This window comes from Raphanus sativus, chromosome 4 (assembly GCF_000801105.2).
Source record: "Raphanus sativus cultivar WK10039 chromosome 4, ASM80110v3, whole genome shotgun sequence".
NCBI lineage: Eukaryota > Viridiplantae > Streptophyta > Magnoliopsida > Brassicales > Brassicaceae > Raphanus > Raphanus sativus.
This window is the reverse complement of record NC_079514.1, coordinates 24,936,739-24,956,561: the sequence shown is the minus strand read 5'-3', so window position 1 is coordinate 24,956,561 and position 19,823 is coordinate 24,936,739. Positions and strand designations below refer to the sequence as shown.

The 19,823-nt window shown below is 36.1% G+C and overlaps 1 protein-coding gene and 1 pseudogene across 1 annotated transcript; one reads left to right on the top strand and one right to left on the bottom strand.

The window, feature by feature from the left end:
* Positions 1-8,850: 8,850 nt before the first annotated feature.
* LOC108828906 (uncharacterized) lies at positions 8,851-11,333 on the bottom strand (annotated as a pseudogene).
* Positions 11,334-16,324: 4,991 nt separating this feature from the next.
* Positions 16,325-18,956, top strand: LOC108828904 (serpin-Z2-like). The gene is made up of 2 exons (XM_057008125.1): positions 16,325-16,341; positions 18,005-18,956. Exons 1-2 carry the CDS (start codon positions 16,325-16,327, stop codon positions 18,534-18,536), a joined length of 549 nt encoding a protein of 182 aa, XP_056864105.1. The 3' UTR covers positions 18,537-18,956.
* Positions 18,957-19,823: the final 867 nt, after the last annotated feature.

Below are 19,823 nucleotides of genomic sequence, written 5' to 3'. Positions count from 1 at the left end.
TTTAAACTTTTGAAATGAATTAATGGACCTTGGTTTCAAACTATGTTAGGCCCATATTGGAACCCATCTATATGGGAACGTTGAGGACAAAGTTAAATCGTGCGCTATAACTGTAAAATGCAGGACCGTCCGATTAAAGTATCTAACGGATCCCAAACCGGTTTGGTTTTGGTGTTTGATCATAATAACCGTAAATGTATCCGTTAGAAAATTATTGCTAACAAAGATGCAACGATAAATAAATAAAAGCAGAATCTCTCTCTCTCTCTCTTGCTCGCTCTTGCTCGCTCTCTCTCTCCTGGTGAGATTCTGAGGAGTACGTTTCTTTTTTTTCTCGTTTAAGTAATATGTAGATCGTGAATTTATTTCTGTTTTGTTCTTATCTTATTTAGGGTTTGCGTGAACCTGATTCGATCGGTTGGGTTTCGCCATCCTATTAAAGATGATGTATTAGGGTTTGAATTATCCTTAATCGTTCGTTTATTTAATCTTTGTAGCGATGTTTGAATCTACATGGGAAGCGCTTGAGTCCGCGTGAGACCGTCGTTGAGGTATGTGATTTCTTGTAAAGTTTTGATTGTGCTTCTAGGTATGGATATTATCTAGATCGGAACTTATGATCGATTGTGTAAAGTGAACAGAGTAGATGCTTATATACATACGTTTGAATCTAATTGATTTCTTTCTTGTGCTACCGTTTATTTATCACTACTGCTGATTGCTCTGTATATATTACTTTTGAAGGATAACATATGGGACGATTGCTTTTAGTTAACAGTTTGATGCGGATAGATATAGCGAACCTAATATTGAGACAGAGATTTGTTTTGAATTTCAAGTTTCTTCTGTCAGCTGTTTTATCACCCAATACAAATGATAATGTCGCTCTGTTTTTGTTTCTTTTTTTCTTTATACAGAATGTTTGTGTGGAGAAGCCAGTACTGACAGATACCATAGTGCATCATCTCTGGAAAAGATCTCTGAGACAACTGAAGATACGTCTGAATCAGAAAAAACAGATAAGCGCTTTTCCTCTGTTTTACTGATTTGTTTCCTCGTTTATATTTGGCTTTAGTTTTATCAAATCCCAAAAAGATCATAGGCAGACACACTAATCTAATAGCGTTCTGTCAGATTCTTATTTTGGGGACATTTTCCCTCCCGTTGCGTGAACTCTAGTCCCTGAGAAAATTTAAACCATATCTCCCAACAATGATTGGTTGGTGGTAGTGCATGTCTAAGCAAAGGATAGAAAGTATGACATACTTTAGTTTACCCTCGGCTTACATAAACAACAAACGAAAAGTCTCTTAGACAGAGACTGTGATTGTGTACCCACGTCTTGCAATAAACAACAAACGGTTTAAGAAAAGTATTTAGACAGAGACTTTGATTGTGTTGTGTACCCACGGCTTGTAAAAAACAACAAATGGTTTAAGAAAAGTCTTTAGACAAAGACTTTGATTGTGTTGTGTACCCACGGCTTGCAATAAAAAATGACCCTCGGCTTACAAAAAAAGGTCTTTAGACAGAGACTATGAAACGAAATGACCCACGGCTTACAAAACAAAGGTCTTTAGACAGAGACTATCAAACGTTGGATGGATCAAATGACCCTCGGCTTACAACACAAAGGTCTTTAGACAGAGACTATGAAACAAAATGACCCACGACTTACTATAAAGTCTTTAGACAGTGACTATCAAACGTTGGATGGATCAAATGACCCTCGGCTTACAAAACAAAGGTCTTTAGACAGAGACTATGAACCGTTGGATGGATCAAATGACCCTCGGCTTACAACACAAATGTCTTTAGACAGAGGCTAAGAAACGTTGGATGGATCATAACGACCCACGGCTTACCAAAAAAGTCTAGAGATTCAAAGACAATGAAGGTGTATATTGGATGGATAAAATGACAAAAGGTACACTGTAAAGTCTTTAGACAATGGCTTGAATTACCCACGGTTTACAAAATCTTCAAGACAAAGAATGTGAGTACCCACGGCTTATGAAGTCTGTAAGACAAAGAATGTGACTTACCCACGGCTTATAAAGACAAAGAAGATGTATATTGGATGGATAAAATGACAAACGGTACACTGTAAAGTCTTTAGACAATGGCTTAAGTTACCCACGGCTTACAAAATCTTCAAGAAAAAGAATGTGAGTACCCACGGCTTATGAAGTCTTTAATACAAAGAACGTGAGTTACCCACGGCTTATAAATTATTAAGACAAAGACTTACTTCCCACGGCTTATGAAGTCTTTAAGACAAAGATTCAAAGTAAACCGTACAGCTTATAAAGTCTTAAACAAAGACTTTGATTGAACCCCCGGCTTATGGTCTTTAAGACTAACTAAATACCCACGGCTTATGAAGTCTTTAAGACAAAGATTCAAAGTTTACCACAGCTTATAAAGTCTTAGACAAAGACTTTGATTGAACCCACGGCTTATGGTCTTTAAACTAACTAACTACCCACGGCTTATAAAGTCTTAGACAAAGACTTTGATTGAACCCACGGCTTATGAAGTCTTTAAGACAAAGACTTTGATTGAACCCACGGCTTATAAAGTCTTTAAGACAAAGATTTAAAGTTAACTACAGCTTGTAAAGTCTTAGACAAAGACTTGATTGAACCCACGGCTTATGGTCTTTAAGACTAACTAACTACCCACAGCTTATGAAGTCTTTAAGACAAAGATTCAAAGTTAACCACAGCTTATAAAGTCTTAGACAAAGACTTTGATTGAACCCACGGCTTATGATCTTTAAGACTAACTACCCACGGCTTATGAAGTCTTTAAGACAAATATTCAGAGTTACCCACGGCTTATGAAGTCTTAGACAATGACTTTGATTGAACCCAGGGCTTATGGTCTTTAAGACTAACTACCCACGGCTTATGAAGTATTTAAGACAAAGATTCAGAGTTACCCACGCTTATGAAGTCTTAGACAATGACTTTGAACCCACATCTTATGAAGTTTAAGACAAAGATTGTGACTTTCAACCCACGGCTTATGAAGTCTTTAAGAAAAAGAATGTGAGTTACCCACGGCTTATAAAAAAATTAGACAAAGACTATAAACTGAAAACAGGTTCATTGCTTTACCAGTACCCACGGCTTTTCTATATGAATCCTATCAATTGATTTTGGAGTTGTTGGATGGAAAAACGACCAACAACTCTGTTTATGGAACCCACGGCTTATAAAAGCTCTTAATGGACTTATTGCATGTGAAAACGACTAAGGGTGGATGGAAGAGACTATGAATCAAAAACCAAATCTTTACAATTAACGATATCCACAAGGCTTGAGAAGAGTTTAAGACAAGTAATATGGATCAAAAACAGACTCCTTTACTTCACAACAAGCCTTGACAAATATTTAGACAACAGCTACATGTTGGTTTTTAGCATGTTGGATGGAAAACGGCTTAAACCAAGTCTTTAAAGACAGAGTACGAACCAAACATTGAGTTGTTTTGTTGACTCACCAACGACTTAAACCAAGTTTTGAGACAGAGACTATGAACCGTAAATAGATTCCATACTTTATTACCCAAAGCTTAGACTAATTAATTCTGGTTTTCTCAGGTATGCATGTGCTTCAGAAGGTGCTCATTTGATGTGTAGCAGATTTCTTTGTTACTACACATTCTGAATTTTCTCAGGTATGAGTGTGCTTTTTCAAACTTGTTTGTAATTTAATTGATGAAAATCACAAGGAGATATATACATTAAGTAATGACTAGTTTCAATTGTTTAGGGTTGTGCTTCAAAAGTTGTTCATTGACTCCAAGGCTTTGTTCATGCAGGTATATGTCTTTCTTGGCTTTTTCTCTCGTATAGATTGTTGTTTGTACATATGAAAAAAATCTACAAAGTATGTTAAGTGATATATACGTAAACTAAAGAACCTGGAATTTTATTTTAACATGACTTGTCAACATTTCTTTCATTGGTATAGCATCCGTGAGAGTCTAGAAATTGATTGCTATGAACTGGTAGATATTTTACTTTGATATATTGGAACATTACTTTGTACGTTTACAGTGTTTGTAATCTCTATTGCATGTATTAAGGTCTCTAAGTTTGTGAAATGAATGTGTCTTGGAGTCTCTTTTAGATCAAAGTATGTGAGAGACTCCTGCATATATATTGTGGTGTAGTTTCCTTAAATTTTGAGTGTTTCTGTTTTGTGTTATACTCTCAAACTTCAGTGATTATTTTAAACAGCGTTAGTAATCTTTTATGAAACTGTATCTTAGACTTTTGTAGATCAACATATGTCAAAGACTGTAGATTGTAGTATTATTTTCTTTGAATATTGATTGTTTGTATTTTGTGTTTCCCTCTTTAATGTTTCTTGTCTGTTTTTATCTTCTGAATCTTGAATGTTTATGTTTTATTCTATGCCCCTAAACCTTCAGTGAGCATTCTAAACAAGTGAAAGACATGTTAACAATTTCTGGAATCCTGCATCATATGATGATGACCTGTTGAAATTGATTTTTTACAGTAACATTGATTGAGATTTTTGTTTGTTACGTAAGTGTGTTATCTCTTGGTCTCCTAGTTTTACAGAGTCGGAAGCTTGAAAATCTGTTGAATCATCAGTAACTGGAGTTAGTAGAATTTGCAATTGACATTTCTTGAGTTTATATGACTGATGTCAAACTCAAGAAAGTAGATCATGTCTTTAAAGTCTAGTGGTAAGCATGTTGAATATGTGTTCTGATCTTCTTTTCTCCTCTTTATGTCGACTAATTTGTGAGATGTCACATACTCTTTTCTGGATAGTATTGACTCTAGTTTATGTACAAAATCATCCAATTTTCTGTTTGTTGTTAGGCAAAACATCACATTGAATTACTATTACATAAAATTGTAAGAGTCGGATATGTTATGATCATCTAAGAAACGGCATATTTGATTGCTAAACCAAATTTATTTTGAGAGTCCATGCTTTAGATGATGGCTCTTAGTTGTTGTTTAATACTAAGTGATAATCCGCGCCATGCGCGGAATGAATAGATTTTAAGAGATGATCAAATTGAATTAAATAGACATTATACATGTAAAATCATAAAAACAAATTACACTGTATGTGAATTTTATTTTTAAACTTGTGTATTCGTTTTGAAAGTTTACTTGGAACATATATCGTGGAAGTGAATCAATAAGAGTAAGTGGATATTAATAAAAGATAAATTATGATTTAAAATAAAATAAAACATAGATATATAATATATAATTGTTATCATTAAAAATCGTAAATAAAAGATGAAACGAAACATATGAAATAGACAAATAAAACCATGCAGAAACAAAATATAACAAAACATAATTTGATTAAAAATTGCTAAAAAACTGTTGTCAATAGTGCCGTAAGAGAGTGTAAAAGAAAAGTTAAACAAAAGCTTAGAACACCCATGTTTCAGTAAATGATCAAATTGTGAAACTAAATCTTTCTTAATAATTACATGTATTTTATCTCCATAAAAAAAATAAAAAAAAACTATAGCATTAGCTGAAACACATAATAGTAGTTGAGAAAAAAATATAAAGACTAACAACAACTAATTTTTGCATCTACGAAATCTATTTCAATGGTCTCTCCACCAGCAGCCGAGTATAACTTTCAAAGTTTAATGATTTTCACTTTAATCTACAACATTGATTTCTTTGACTTCAAGTGAGAGATGAAATTCGTAGCATTTTATTTTTCTAGTCTTAATCCTTGTAGGTTGTGAAACTGTAGAGTAAAGTTCACTTGATTTATATATAGTATACCCTACAGTTAGGGTTAGTTCCACTTAATTTCAAAACAAAACAAAAATTCTCTCTTAAATTTAATACTAACAATCCCTAACTTTTATTAAAAAATTTAAAAAATTTGGAAAGTCTTACAATTAAGGAAGAAACAAATAGAAAATAATATTGACTATGAGATTTGACAATATTAAAGAAGCGACAAATTTTTATTGAATCATAATTTGGTCTATCAACATTTATGTTGATTGTTTAGTCAAAAAAAATTGGTGCTTGAGTTAAGGGATTTCAAGAGATCTCGTCAAATATATCTTCTAATTTAGATTCTCAATAAATTAAAAAAACTTACAAAAAATTTAGTAATGTATATTGTAGCTTCTTTTTTTTAATATATATAAAGAAGTGGATCAATATACGGTATTTAACGTCATATATACTATAAGTTATTTTATCAGATAAAAGTCATATATAATTTAATGAAATATAATATATAATATTATTATGTATGATTTTTTCTATTTGACTTTTGTCATAGACAAAACCAAAAGTATTAATCGATTGTTTACAAAAAAAACATAACATTGAACAATATATTATGGTCATCGCCAATGAGACTTATGCAAGTTAATTTAGTCAATCCAAATTCTCAGACCATTAAACGAAATGAATTATTATGGAAACAACTTAACTTTGTGACTTTGTTATATATGGAAAACAATATCATAACATAAATGATTGATTGAAAAATTAATCATCTATTATTATGTTTAATGATTGTAGCAATTTATCATGTGTTATAACACAATTTGGACAGATTTGACAATGGCAAAACAATGTAATTTTTCTAGTAATGAAAGGGTTTTTAAAAGAAGTGGGTAAGAGTGAATGTGAGAATGCCACCTAGGAAATGGCATTGTGTAAATAACACATCAACTTGAGGTTATTTTGTTTTAGTGCTCCTAAAATAATATATAGAGGATTTTAATTTTAATGTTATGTACACAAACAATAATGTTTATGTACTTTTTTTAGGTGTGTGTTAGAATTTTCTTGCTTTTTGGTTGGTTTATACTAGGTGTATGAATTATTGCTTATACTATTCCAATTTAGTTGCTATTTAGAATATCATTAGCTATTGGATAAAGTGATATCTCGACTCTTTTTATATCATTTCTCAACCTTATTCGGAAGAGACTACATGCATCTTTTTTAGGACATATCTACGTCCATTCGTTTTATGATATGTTAATTATATGTTTACATCTTTTCTTAACTAGATTTTACCCATTGAACTTAATAGTAATCAAACGTGGAGTCGTGCATTACATGATACTCCATCTTTGGCCTAGATCCGAGGAATAATCAATTCATTTTAAGCAATTGCCTAACACAAATAAAATTCTTTTTTAAATATTAAAACTAGATTCTGACCCGCTCTTAAAAGAGCGGGTATTTTTTTTGTTGTTTTTTCAACATAAAGATTGATAATTCTTCGTTTTAATTATATAAACTATGATATGATCAAGTCTCAATTATGCGGGTTTCTTACAGTGTGTACAGTATGACGAAATTTAAAATGCGTCACAACCATTTTTTATGTTTGTAAATAAATTAAATAATGGTTTTATCCAGTGTTTTGAAATCCGACTCGGACCCGCAGTTGAACCGGAAAACCCGGTGATCGAAAAAAATTCGGGTTGGATTTTGTAAAAAACCCAAAATTTAAAAACCCGCAAAAACCCGCTCAAACCAACTAAAACCCAAAACCCGGTATCGGTTGAACCAGCAGATAATTTTTTTTAGTTGTATATCAAATGAAAATAAAAATATAAAAAGTTAAGTTAAGTATTCTAAATGTTTATTAAACATAAAATATATACATATCCAAATTATTATTTTATGTTTTAAAGATATTTAGAAAGTAGTAACTTTAGTTTTATATATTTTTATTTTTTTTATTTTATTAGCTAATATATTATTATATAATAAAACTAATTTATTTATTAATCTGCGGTTCATCTGTGGTTTACCTGCGGTCGACTCAATGACCCAGTAACCCGGTAAATCGTCCGGTTCAGTGTCCGGGTCGGTTTTCAAAACATTGGTTTTATCCGAAATACTTAGTTGGACTATTATATAATTTTAAAGATTTATAATTTATATAAAATATTGCTAAACATATAAACTGGCCAATAATATTTTTGATTAAGTCTCATCCTCATGTAGAATTTCAATCTCTAATATCAACTTATTAAAATTATTGCAGACTTTAATTTGTGGTATTGATATTAAAAAGTTTATGGAATTTGAATTTGATTATATAAAAACATAACCCATTTAATTAGTTAGCAAGCCCATCTAAATGTTGAAATAGACCCACAAAATCGAAAAACCATAATGCCATTAATGAATTTTTTAGTTTGTTCATATCATTAAGGATATTTTTGGAAAATTTAAAATATTCATTAAGGGTATAATTCAGGAATGATCCTGTTTTAATGGTATTGATCAGAATTTACAATCATGTGTCTTCATTCGCAAGAACACATATCTTCCCTCGAGTGCCACTCTTTTCTGCTCTAAAGGCCAAACTCTGTATTTGGCTAATTATTACTCTGAAACAAAATGGTCATTAAGATCCACAGTACTTTCATTAAATCCACTTCACTTCTCTTCTTAATCCTATACGTTCTAATAACTGCAACCTATAATCCTCATTTGGTTTTAGCTAATGAAGTTATAGATTTAGAACTTCAAACATGGCATGTTAATTCTGGAGATGTCAGAAAACCACGTTCATTTGGCCTGACGAAGTACCTTTAATAGGAAATGTCTACCTTATTCGGTAGCACTTTGGTCGGTTCTTTTACAGTATAAAAGAGAATCTACTATAGCTTTGTACATTACAAAAAAAGAACAAAAGAAATTCAAGATTTAACTATATTCGTATGAACTTTGCTACAATTCTACAAAATGTCAACAAATAAAAGAAAAGGGATGAAAGTAAGTATGAGTTTATAATAAGAAAAAAAAGATCCTTTGATAACTTGTTACAGTTTTAATGCTTACAGATAGATGATCTCAACTGCAAATTTCCCTTTGTTTCGTTGATCTCTCCAATCTGTGCATTAACACCCACAATTAACGTTTTTTTAAACCAAAAACTAAGTAAACTCACTTCTAACAGTCTTACCTCTAGTCTTCCTTTCCCACAAACAGAGACAACATCACCAGTCTTTACCGTGGTTCCATTCTTGGTAACAGTTGTCCAGTTAACCCGAACGTTCACACTACTGCGAGGCATCAAAGATGAATGATCTCTTCTCTCAGCAAATATGAGAATGCAATGAAAGATTGAAAAGAAAATAAAGCTAAGTTACCTAATCCGATCAACTAGCTTTAACCGCGAAACCTTGAAACCAGCACTAGGTACCGCATCAATTCTCAACGAGGCTTCAATGGTTTTGAATGTATTAGTCCTAACAAAACAGAAGAATCAAGCCAATGCATACACATGCAAGAGGAAGCTACATGTTCTTAAGGAATCAATGCTCATACCTAGGAGATTCGTATTCAAGAGCAAGCAAAGGTATGGAAGATTCCCAACCTATGAAAGATTCATTCACAAGGTCAGAGTACTGCTAAGCGAGATCTTGGTTAATGGGTTATATACACAAACAAGAAAGGTTTAACATTGCCAAGAGCTGTAAAGTCAACTAGGTCAGGAACTATCAGGACTAGAGCTCCTTTTTCTTCCTTCAGTACCATCAAAGTCAAGTAGCCAAAAGAAACAATGTTAATGGAGCTGAAGAATTGCTCCAAGGAAGTCGCCATGGGAACAAGCTTGAAACCCAAAATTCCCTCTGATACTAGAAGTTAGGGCTGGGCGTTCGGTACCCATTCGGATTTCAGTTCAGTCCATTCGGGTTTCGGGTTTTCGGGGTCAAAGATTTCAGCCCCATTCGGATATTTCTAAATTTCGGTTCGGGTTCGGTTCGAATCTTTACGGGTTCGGTTCGGGTTCGGATAACCCATTTAAAATGTTTTTAAATTTTCAAAATTCATTATATACTTTAAATTTTCAAAATCTATAAGAAAGATAATATATTACATATAAATTTTCATAACATATATGTCAAAATACCTTAATTTAACATATAAATTGGTTTTCTTTGAATATTTGGATAAAGAATCAATATATATTTAACTATTTTGGTGTTTTCAGTATACTTTAGATATTTTAAACATTTACTTTTGACTATTTGCATATATTTTCTGAGTACTTTGGAAAACTTAAAGGTATCTTATATATTTTTAATATTTTTAATATACATTATATATAAAAATAATGTATATATTTAAGTATATAAATTTATTTCGGATACATTCGGGTACCCAAAATATTTCGGTTCGGATCGGGTTCGGTTTCGGTTCTTTAAATACCAAAATTTTGAACCTGTTCGGATATTTAATCAATTTCAGTTCGGGTTCGGTGCTACTTTTTCGGATCGGGTTCGGTTCGGTTTTTCGGGTTCGGATTTTTTGCCCAGCCCTACTAGAAGTTGAAAAAACATATTCAGACTCAGATAATGAACAAAAGCTCAAGAAATCATGAACTATATCGGGGTCATTGGTTATAAGACATCAGGATGTCCTCCACCGCTCAGCCTAAGACAAAAAAAAACACAATTCCACAGCGTTACGCTTACAATCTCAGAGGAAATATTATACTTTAAAGGTGAAAACTGACCTAAGGTAACCTCCCTGCAACATCAGCAAGTTTTCCCAGGAATGAAACTGATTTCTTAACAACAGGATATGTAACAAAATCAGTGTGAAGAACTTCTCTTCTTGATGTTGCACGTCTTGCCTACAACCAACCCCCACAAGAGAATGAAATTGAAACAGAGAGAGAGAGAGTTCAAAAGGGTATACAAATACCGGCCAATACCATTTCAAGGATGTGTTTGACTTCCTTAGCAATAGCTTGGTCTCCAACTCCTTTGAGGAGAAGCTCTTACATCTCCTACATTGCTTCTGCAACGTGACATCTTCCCAAAACTGCAATTTTTCTTTGGTGGGTTACATCAAGATTACAACTTTTGATAGAATCTAAGTAACTAAAAACTTCAGGCTCATAAGCAAGAAGAATTTCCAAAATTTCTAAAGATTAGTTATTAAAATGAATTTAAATCTGTTTTTTTAATAGATTTGAATTTAACTTTTTTATCAAAAGGAATTATATTAAATGATAAATATATGAAAAAGTAAATTTAACAAAAAAGGATAATCGAAGAAAAAGGGAAAAAAAATTAAAAAGGTAAAAACATTACCTAACCGACTATTTTCAAAAACAGAAAAAACACTATATAACCGACTCCTACTTATCGAATCCTAAAGACGATTTATCTAAACCTATAAAATATTACTTAACCCCCACGAAGTTTTCTCAATCACAGAATCATAGCTAGATCACAATGAATCCCTCTAGCTTCCCGTCCAAGTCAACCACTGACGTAGAAAAAGCCATTAAGAACCAAAACGACATAGCGCTGATCGTTTCATAGCAGCTTGAGACAGCAAAAGGTGATGAGTGATAAATTCCTCTGTAAATCTACCGAAGATTTAAAGAGCAATACAATCAAGGAATAAAAGGTGATCTGAGCACAGAAACGTCACCTTCAAATATGATGATCAAAGCAATACAGCAATAATGATGTATGCGTAAGAGAGAGAGAGAGAGTTTAGAGAGGAGATAAGATAATACGGTTTTGATTGATGATTAGCAAAATGACAAAGGCAGTACAAGGAAAAGATTCTGAACGGTCAAACAGACGACCAGTAATCGGGATGCAACCCGTGACTCATCTCTTTAGTAACGGTAACTTACTAAAAGGTAAAAGATAGTAAAGATAAAGAGTAAGAAGGTAAATGCTGTCACAGTACCTTTTTGCTCAAGATCATCCTTGTCCTCAAGGATGGAAGTGAGGATACTTAGCGATGAAGTCCTTGTAGAACTCCCAAGTAGCATCCTCTGGTGGCTCGCCTTTCCAATGAACCAAAACCTTAGTGACAGCCAAGTTGCGTCGTTTGGCCATCTTAGTCTCCAGAATGACCTCTGGTTCCTTGGAATTTCCCAGATCAGACCAAAACTGAGGCACAGTCGGAGATGAAGAAGGGTTCGGGCAGAGTTTGAGTTGACTCACGTGAAAGACATTGTGTACAGCAGCTTCAGGAGGGAGCTCAAGACGGTAAGCAGCAGACCCGACTGTATCAATGACCTTAAACGGACCGTAGAAGCGGGGGGAAAGCTTGTGAGGGACGTTTCTCTTCTTGAGTGTATTCTGTCGGTAGAGTTGAAGCTTGAGATACACGTAATTACCCACAACAAAGGTTCTAGGTGAGCGATGAGAATCTGCGGCTTGCTTGTTCCTGTTCTGAGCTCTCATTAGATGGAACTTAAGCATCGAGATGACCTCTTCTCGTTTGCGCAGACTTCTGTCAACAAGCGTTGAGGAGCTTTCACCCGGTAAATAGGGAAGATGCAGAGGTGGAGGTTGACCAAAGACAATCCCGAAGGGAGTGCTCTTGATAGAGGAGTGATATGTTGTATTGTACCACCACTCTGCCACAGCAAGCCACTTACTCCAAGTCGTTGGTGCTTCAGCTGTCATGCAACGGAGGTAGGTTTCGAGGGTCTTGTTGGTGACCTCAGTCTGCCCGTCAGTTTGAGGGTGATAAGCAGTTGAGTATCGCAAGTCCACTCCGTGTACACGAAACAACTCCTTCCACACTTCACTGAGGAATGTGGGATCTCTGTCGCTCACTATGTCTTTTGGTAGGCCATGAAGCTTGAAGACATTATCAAGGTAAGCTTGCGCAACTTCAATTGCAGTATAAGGGTGAGATAAAGCAATGAAGTGAGCATTCTTACTGAGGCGGTCAATCACGACAAGAATGCAGTGTTTCCCACCAGAAGGAGGCAGTCCTTCTATGAAATCCATACTGATCGACTCCCAAACGCCTTGTGGAACAGGAAGAGGATGCAGCAGTCCCGGTTTTGCAACGTTTTCATATTTGTTTTTCTGACAAACGCTGCAATTCCTTATGTAATTCTGGACCTCCAAAGACATTTTTGGCCAGAAGAACAGGGACTTGATTTTTTGGAGAGTGGCGTCGCGACCAGAGTGCCCGCCGATTGCGGAGTCATGCAGCCACTTGAAAATGTGAGTTTTGATTCCCACATCGTTGCCGACGACAAGTTTTCCTTTCCTCCTTAGCTCATCGTTGACATAAGTGTACTGAGGATGTGACAGTTTGTTGCTTTGTAGCTCTGTGATCAACTTGGATAGGTGAGGATCAGTGTGCCACAGCAGCTTCAAAGAGTCGAAGAACGCTTGGTGATCTTGGGAGAGAGAGATGTGTAGCAGCTGCGAACCTGAGACTCGTGATAAGGCGTCAGCAGCTACGTTATCTTTACCCTTCTTATACTGCACCTCGAAGTTGTACCCCATCAATTTAGAAAGCCACATGTGTTGAAAGGGAGTGGTGGCTTTCTGCTACACCATATACTTGAGGCTTTTCTGATCAGTCTTGATGATGAAAGGTCGATGTGCTAGGTAGGCACTCCAAGTTTGAACAGCGAAGACTACTGCCATCAACTCTTTCTCATAGACTGAGAGTGCTTGTTGGCGAGGACCAAGTGCACGACTGATGTAGCAGATGGGGTGACCCTCTTGCATAAGTACAGCGCCGATACCAGTGTTGCACGCATCAGTTTCCACGATGAAGGTCTTGTTGAAGTCCGGTAGAGCAAGTACATGAGTAGAACTGAGAGCCTCTTTGAGAGTAGCGAAGGCTGTATCAGCTTCCGGACCCCAAATAAACCCGTCTTTCTGCAGCAGATAGGTGAGAGGTCGTGAGATGAAACTGTACCCCCTGATGAACCGGCGATAGTAATTAGCAAGACCGGGGAAGCTGCGCAACTGCTTAGGAATCTTCGGTGTTGGCCAGCGTTTGATTGCATCTATCTTGGCTGGGTCTGTGCTCACTCCAGCAGCCTCAATGAAGTGACCAAGGTACTCAATCTTGGTGGTGTCAAAAGTACATTTAGAAGCCTTAAGATAGAGCTGCTGCTGTCTCAGTATCGAGAACACTTCCTGGAGGTAAATCAGGTGTGTCTCCCAGTCAGGGCTGTAAACCAATATGTCATCGAAGAACACCAGAAGAAATTTCCTTGTGATGTCTTGGAACACATGGTTCATAAGGCTATGGAAGGTGCACAGCGCGTTTGAAAGTCCAAAGGGCATCACTAGGTACTCGTAGTGACCTGCATCAAACTTGAATGCCGTCTTATACACGTCATTAGGAGACATCCTGAGTTGATGGAACCCTGCGCGCAGGTCAAGCTTTGAGAAGTAAACTTCTCCGCTGAGCTCATCAAGGAGGTCTTCTAGCAAAGGAATAGGGTATTTGTCCTTCACAGTTTGCGCGTTGAGACCTCTGTAGTCGACACATAAGCGCCACCCACCATCTTTCTTCTTCACCAAGACAATAGGAGAGGCGTATGGACTCGAACTACACTGTATGATCCCTTGCTGCAGCATATCCTTTAGTAGCTCATCGATGGCATCCTTTTGGAGTGAGGAGTACCGGTAAGGACGGAGGTTGACAGAGTTTGCACCAGTTTCCAATGGAATGGTGTGATCAAAGCCCTCTCTGAATGGTGGGAGACCCGTTGGCTCGTCAAATAAGTCGGAGTAAGACGCCAAGAGTGAGTGCCGCTGTGGGTCATCAAATAGTGTGCTCTGAGGTGTTGAGATGTGAGAGAATAGAGACTCTGGGAGAAGTTGTGGATCTTCATCAGAGCTTACTACTTCTCGTATCTGCAACATAGTTATCTGAGGTTGTTGGAGCATCAAGGTGTTGAGACTGGTTCCTTTGATGAGTTTGCAACCCGCTTTGGTGACACCGCGCAAGACGTTTTTGATGCCATTGAAGTTGAACTCCATACGTAGGTTTGCAAAATCCCAGAGGATAGGTCCGAGAGTAGACAGCCACTGCACACCAAGTACGAGTTCACAGCAGTCGAGTTGAAGGGTCCTGATTTCAGTGGTGAAAGAGTACCCTTGCACTGACCAAGTGAAGTCGCTGCATTTGTGCTTTGTCACTAAGTTGTTGCCGTTAGCTGCAGCTACTGACATAGGGCTGAAAGTGTCGAGATTGCATCCCATCTCCTGAGCAACTTTGTAGTCCAAGAAGTTGTGAGTACTCACCAGATCGATAAGGATGTAAAGCTTGTGCTTGCCATATTTACCAATGACCCTCATGCAGTTAAATGTAGCTGAACCGCTGAGAGCATTGACAGAAATCACTGGAGTAGGCTCGGCTTGACCTGCTTCGTCAGTGATATCAGTGATCTGCTCGTTATCAGGTAAGGAGGTATCATCATCATCATCGCACTCCATTACAAAAATTTGGGATCTTTTATGTTTGAGTTGATGCCCTGGTGAAAAGGCTTCATCGCAAAACATACAAAGTCCCTTTGCTCTGCGGTCTTGCATCTCCTGATAAGAGAACTTGCGAGCTGGCCTTTCGTTGCTGCTCTTCGGAATGAAAAAAGGCTTAGAGCCTGGCTTCGCAGTGTCCGGAGAGGTCAACAGAGGTGTGGCTTGTTGTTTGTAAGGAGGAGCGCTATACTGTTTCTGTTGAGAAGGATTGAAGGGAGTTCGGTAAGATCTTTGAGGAGTAGCAGCAAGAGCAGACTCATGGAGGCTCGCTATCCTCGCAGCAGCTGACAGAGAAGTAGGACCGAACTGACGAACATGAAGCGAGAGATGAGGGTTCATGTTGGTCAGAAAGATACTCAAGGCGTGTGCTTCGGGGAGATAAAGTCGAGTTCTTGCGTTCTCAAACTTTTCTAGATAATCTTCAACGGAGTCGGAGTCCTGTTTTAGAGCGACGAGATCTGAGAGGGGATCGTCGAAAAGGCCGTTGAATCTTCCGGTAAGCGCGATGATGTAGTCGGTCCAGGATGGAAAGATCCCAAACTGCTCAGCGATGTAGTTCCGGTGCCATTTAAGGGCTTTGCCGGTCATATGCATAGCAGCAAGACGGATCTTCGTTTCTGGTGCTGTGTTGTCAAGCTCGAAGAACTGTTCACAACGACAGATCCAGTCACGAAAGTCGGTGCCGTCAAAAGTAGGGAAACCTAGCTTTGTCAGCTTGTTGGAGAGGCCGTTATGGGGTGTAGGAGAGCACTCTCTAGAGGAAAAACGCTGCAGATCTGGTGGGTCAGGAGGTCGGCTCGAGTGAGCAGAGGTCGGGTCCAGCATCGGAAAACCACCAGAGTCGTGCATCGGTTGCTTCCCTTGCGCTTGGATGGTGGAGATGTGCTCAAAGACAAGTCTTTCGAGGCGGTTGTAGCGGTCGTCGAGTGAGTCAGCTCGCTGACGGAACTCACTGGACTGGCGTTCTTGACCGGTACGGATATCCTCGATGAGCTCCAACATCGTCTTCTCTTGGTTTCGTGTTTCAACCATGTCGAAATCCCTCAGGTTCGAAAAGGCTCTGATACCAAAATGAGACAGCAAAAGGTGATGAGTGATAAATTCCTCTGTAAATCTACCGAAGATTCAAAGAGCAATACAATCAAGGACTAAAAAGTGATCTGAGCACAGAAACGTCACCTTCAAGTACGATGATCAAAGCAATACAACAATAATGATGTATGCTTAAGAGAGAGAGAGTTTAGAGAGGAGATAAGATAATACGGTGTTGATTGATGATTAGCAAAATGACAAAGGCAGTACAAATAGGAAAAGATTATGAACGGTCAAACAGACGACCAGTAACCGGGATGCAACCCGTGACTCATCTCTTTAGTAACGGTAACTTACTAAGAGGTAAAATATAGTAAAGATAAAGAGTAAGAAGGTAAACGCTGTCACACAGCTCTTCTCTACCAAAGCCAAACACTCTAACACCGTTTTCTCTCCGGCGTCTATAAACTCCGCTACACATTGATTCATCGTTCAAGGATCTCTTTGAGAATGTCTTCAAAGCTGTTTTTAATCGCTTAGACTTCCGATCAAAGGTAAACTTTTTAATACTCTGTTTATATGCTCTGTTTCTTTAAGTAAACTTTGTTTCTATGCTCTGTTTCTTGATTTAACTCTGTTTATATGTTATGTACTAGGTGTTTTCATGCACCATGTGCAGTAAGAAATTTTTTAAATCTAACCTATATTTAAAAATAAATTTTATTAAATATTATAGATTTTACTATTTTCGTACTAATATTTAATATATATTTGATATATATTAAATCAATTTGTAAACTAATAAAATGATATAAAATTGTATAATTATATAAAAATTAGTCTAAACAATATCTATAAAATTTGTTGATCTATAAGAAACTAATAATCTTACGATTAGATATTTAATTTTTTTAAATATTATGGAAATTTTTGAAAGTTTTAGTAATACAAAAATTGTATAATTATATAAAATAATAATATTTCGAATTTGAAATGTTATATATGTTTTTTTAAATCTAACTTATATTTAAAAATAAATTTTATTAAATATTATAGATTTTACTATTTTCTTACAAGTATTTAATATACATTTGATATATATTTGTATAAAACTAATAAAATGATATAAAATTGTATAATTATAAAAAAATTAGCCTAAACAATATTTATAAAAAAATTTGATATATAAGAAACTAATAATCTTACGATTAGATAGTTATTTATTTTTAAATTGTAGAAATTTTTAAAAGTTTTAGTAATACAAATTGTATAATTATACAAAATAATAATATTTCGAAATTTGAAATGTTATATATGAATATATTTATTTTATAGATGATGCATGAGCTATTACCATATTTTAAAAAAAATTATCAAAAAAATATCAATATTAAATGTAATATATGAATTATTACCATATTTTAATAAGTTTGCCAAAAATATCAATATTAGATGTAATATATGAATTATTACCATATTCTAATAAGTTTGCCAAAAATATAAATCAATATTAAATGAAATTATCCATATCATATTTTTCTGGAAGCCATGTCATCAATTCTAATAGCCATGTCATATTTATTTTATGAAACTGATTGTAAAGAGGACACGTGGCAAAATCACTTCGGAAATATAGTCTAGGGGATTCATAATTTATAACTTGACTTTGATACAATAGGCTGAACAAGTGCGTAAAAGAGCTTAATAAATGGGCCGAAGATCATACCAATGGTCTCATCAAAGATCTTCTTCCTCCTGGATCCGTCTCGAGTCTAACCGACTCTGTTTATGGAAACGCACTGTACTTCAAAGGAGCTTGGGAAGTTCCATTCGCCAAGTCTAACACGATGGACAGGGAGTTTCACCGTATCAGTGGAAACTCAGTGTCCGTGCCATTCATGAGAAGCTACGAGCGCCAATACATAGAGGCTTATGATGGTTTCAAGGTCCTCAGGATACCTTATCGACAAGGCGGTGTTGATAACAATCCCATCTTTCCTTATCGACAAGGCCGTGTTAATAACAGTCGCAGCTTCCCTTATCTACAAAAGTTGATGCTACCAATAACAGCTTCTCTTATCGACAAGGCCTTGTCGGTGATGCTACCAGTCCCAGTTTCCCTTCTGGACAAGGTGGTTATAGTACCAATGTCAGCTTATCAATGTACTTTTATCTCCCAGACAAGAATGATGGATTGGATGATCTTGTGAAAGCAATGGCATCTAATTCTGGATTCTTGGATTATCACGTTCCAAGATTCAAAGTTTTAGTTAAAGAATTCAGAATCTCAAAGTTTAAGATCGCTTATGGCTTAGACGGCAAAGACTTGGGATTAAGTTCAATGGCTTTGTATCATAAAGCATGTGTGGAGATTGATGAAGAAGGCGCTGAAGCTGCTGCTGCAACTTTTGCAGCCCCTAAACCCGGGATGTTTGAGATATATGGAGCCTCCTAAGCGTATAGATTTTGTTGCAGATCATCCCTTTGTCTTCTTAATTAGAGAAGACACAACTGGTACTGTTTTGTTCGTTGGTCAGATTTTTGATCCTTCCGACAAATCTTTTTAGGCTTTTAGTTTGGTTATATGGCAACATGTGGATCTAAGATTTAAGATTTAATTATGAAAACTGCAGAGGAGTTTTTTTTGTTTTTTGACGAACAACTGCAGAGGAGTTTGATTCCTCAGTTTGCTCTTGTTTGGTTAGAATCAAGTGATAGTCACAATTTTAATTTTACTTGATTTTAAGTTAGCGATAACATAAAACTCAATTTTCTGAAAATATGATTATGATCGTTTATACTATCTGAAATATTTATGGACACCATTGAGAAGTGAAAGCAACTTAAGGAGACAAATGATAATGAAAATACTTAACTTGCAGTTACCTCCGCTTCTTAATATCTCTCCACTTGTGATACTTGTCGGATGAATGTATTAAGTTGGTTTCTTTAAGTAAAGTTTAGAATGGTCTTTCACTTGTTCTTTATTCAAAAGTTACATTTTTACAGTCTTTTCTAAAAGCTATTGAAATGATTATTAGTAAATTCATAACGTAATATATACATTAGAACATATAGAATATTCAATGATTTTCAAAAAAAAAATACAGTGGTGATGAATGTCATAGAAACAAAGTCTCAGCCACCACATTACCCATAATACTTTGCACTAGACTTGCAAGTTGCAACTTGCTTACTTACCTCGTAGGAATTTTATTTCATTTTCATGGAGTATTTTGGACATTCCCTCGTCATATATTATTCATAGGAGTTCAAAACAGAAAAAAAAAACCAAGCGGTGGGGAGAAAAACATTCAAATCGCGGCCTTTCATTTAGCAATCATCGACGGTACAACATCACTGATCTGCGTACTTTATTATTGTAACATCCCTGTCCCCCGGCGTCTGACCGGAATTAACGAAAGGGAGTTATGGGCACGCGTATACCCTTTAAAGCAAACCGCCGTGCCCGTTACTGGTCCCAAGAGTCGACGGAC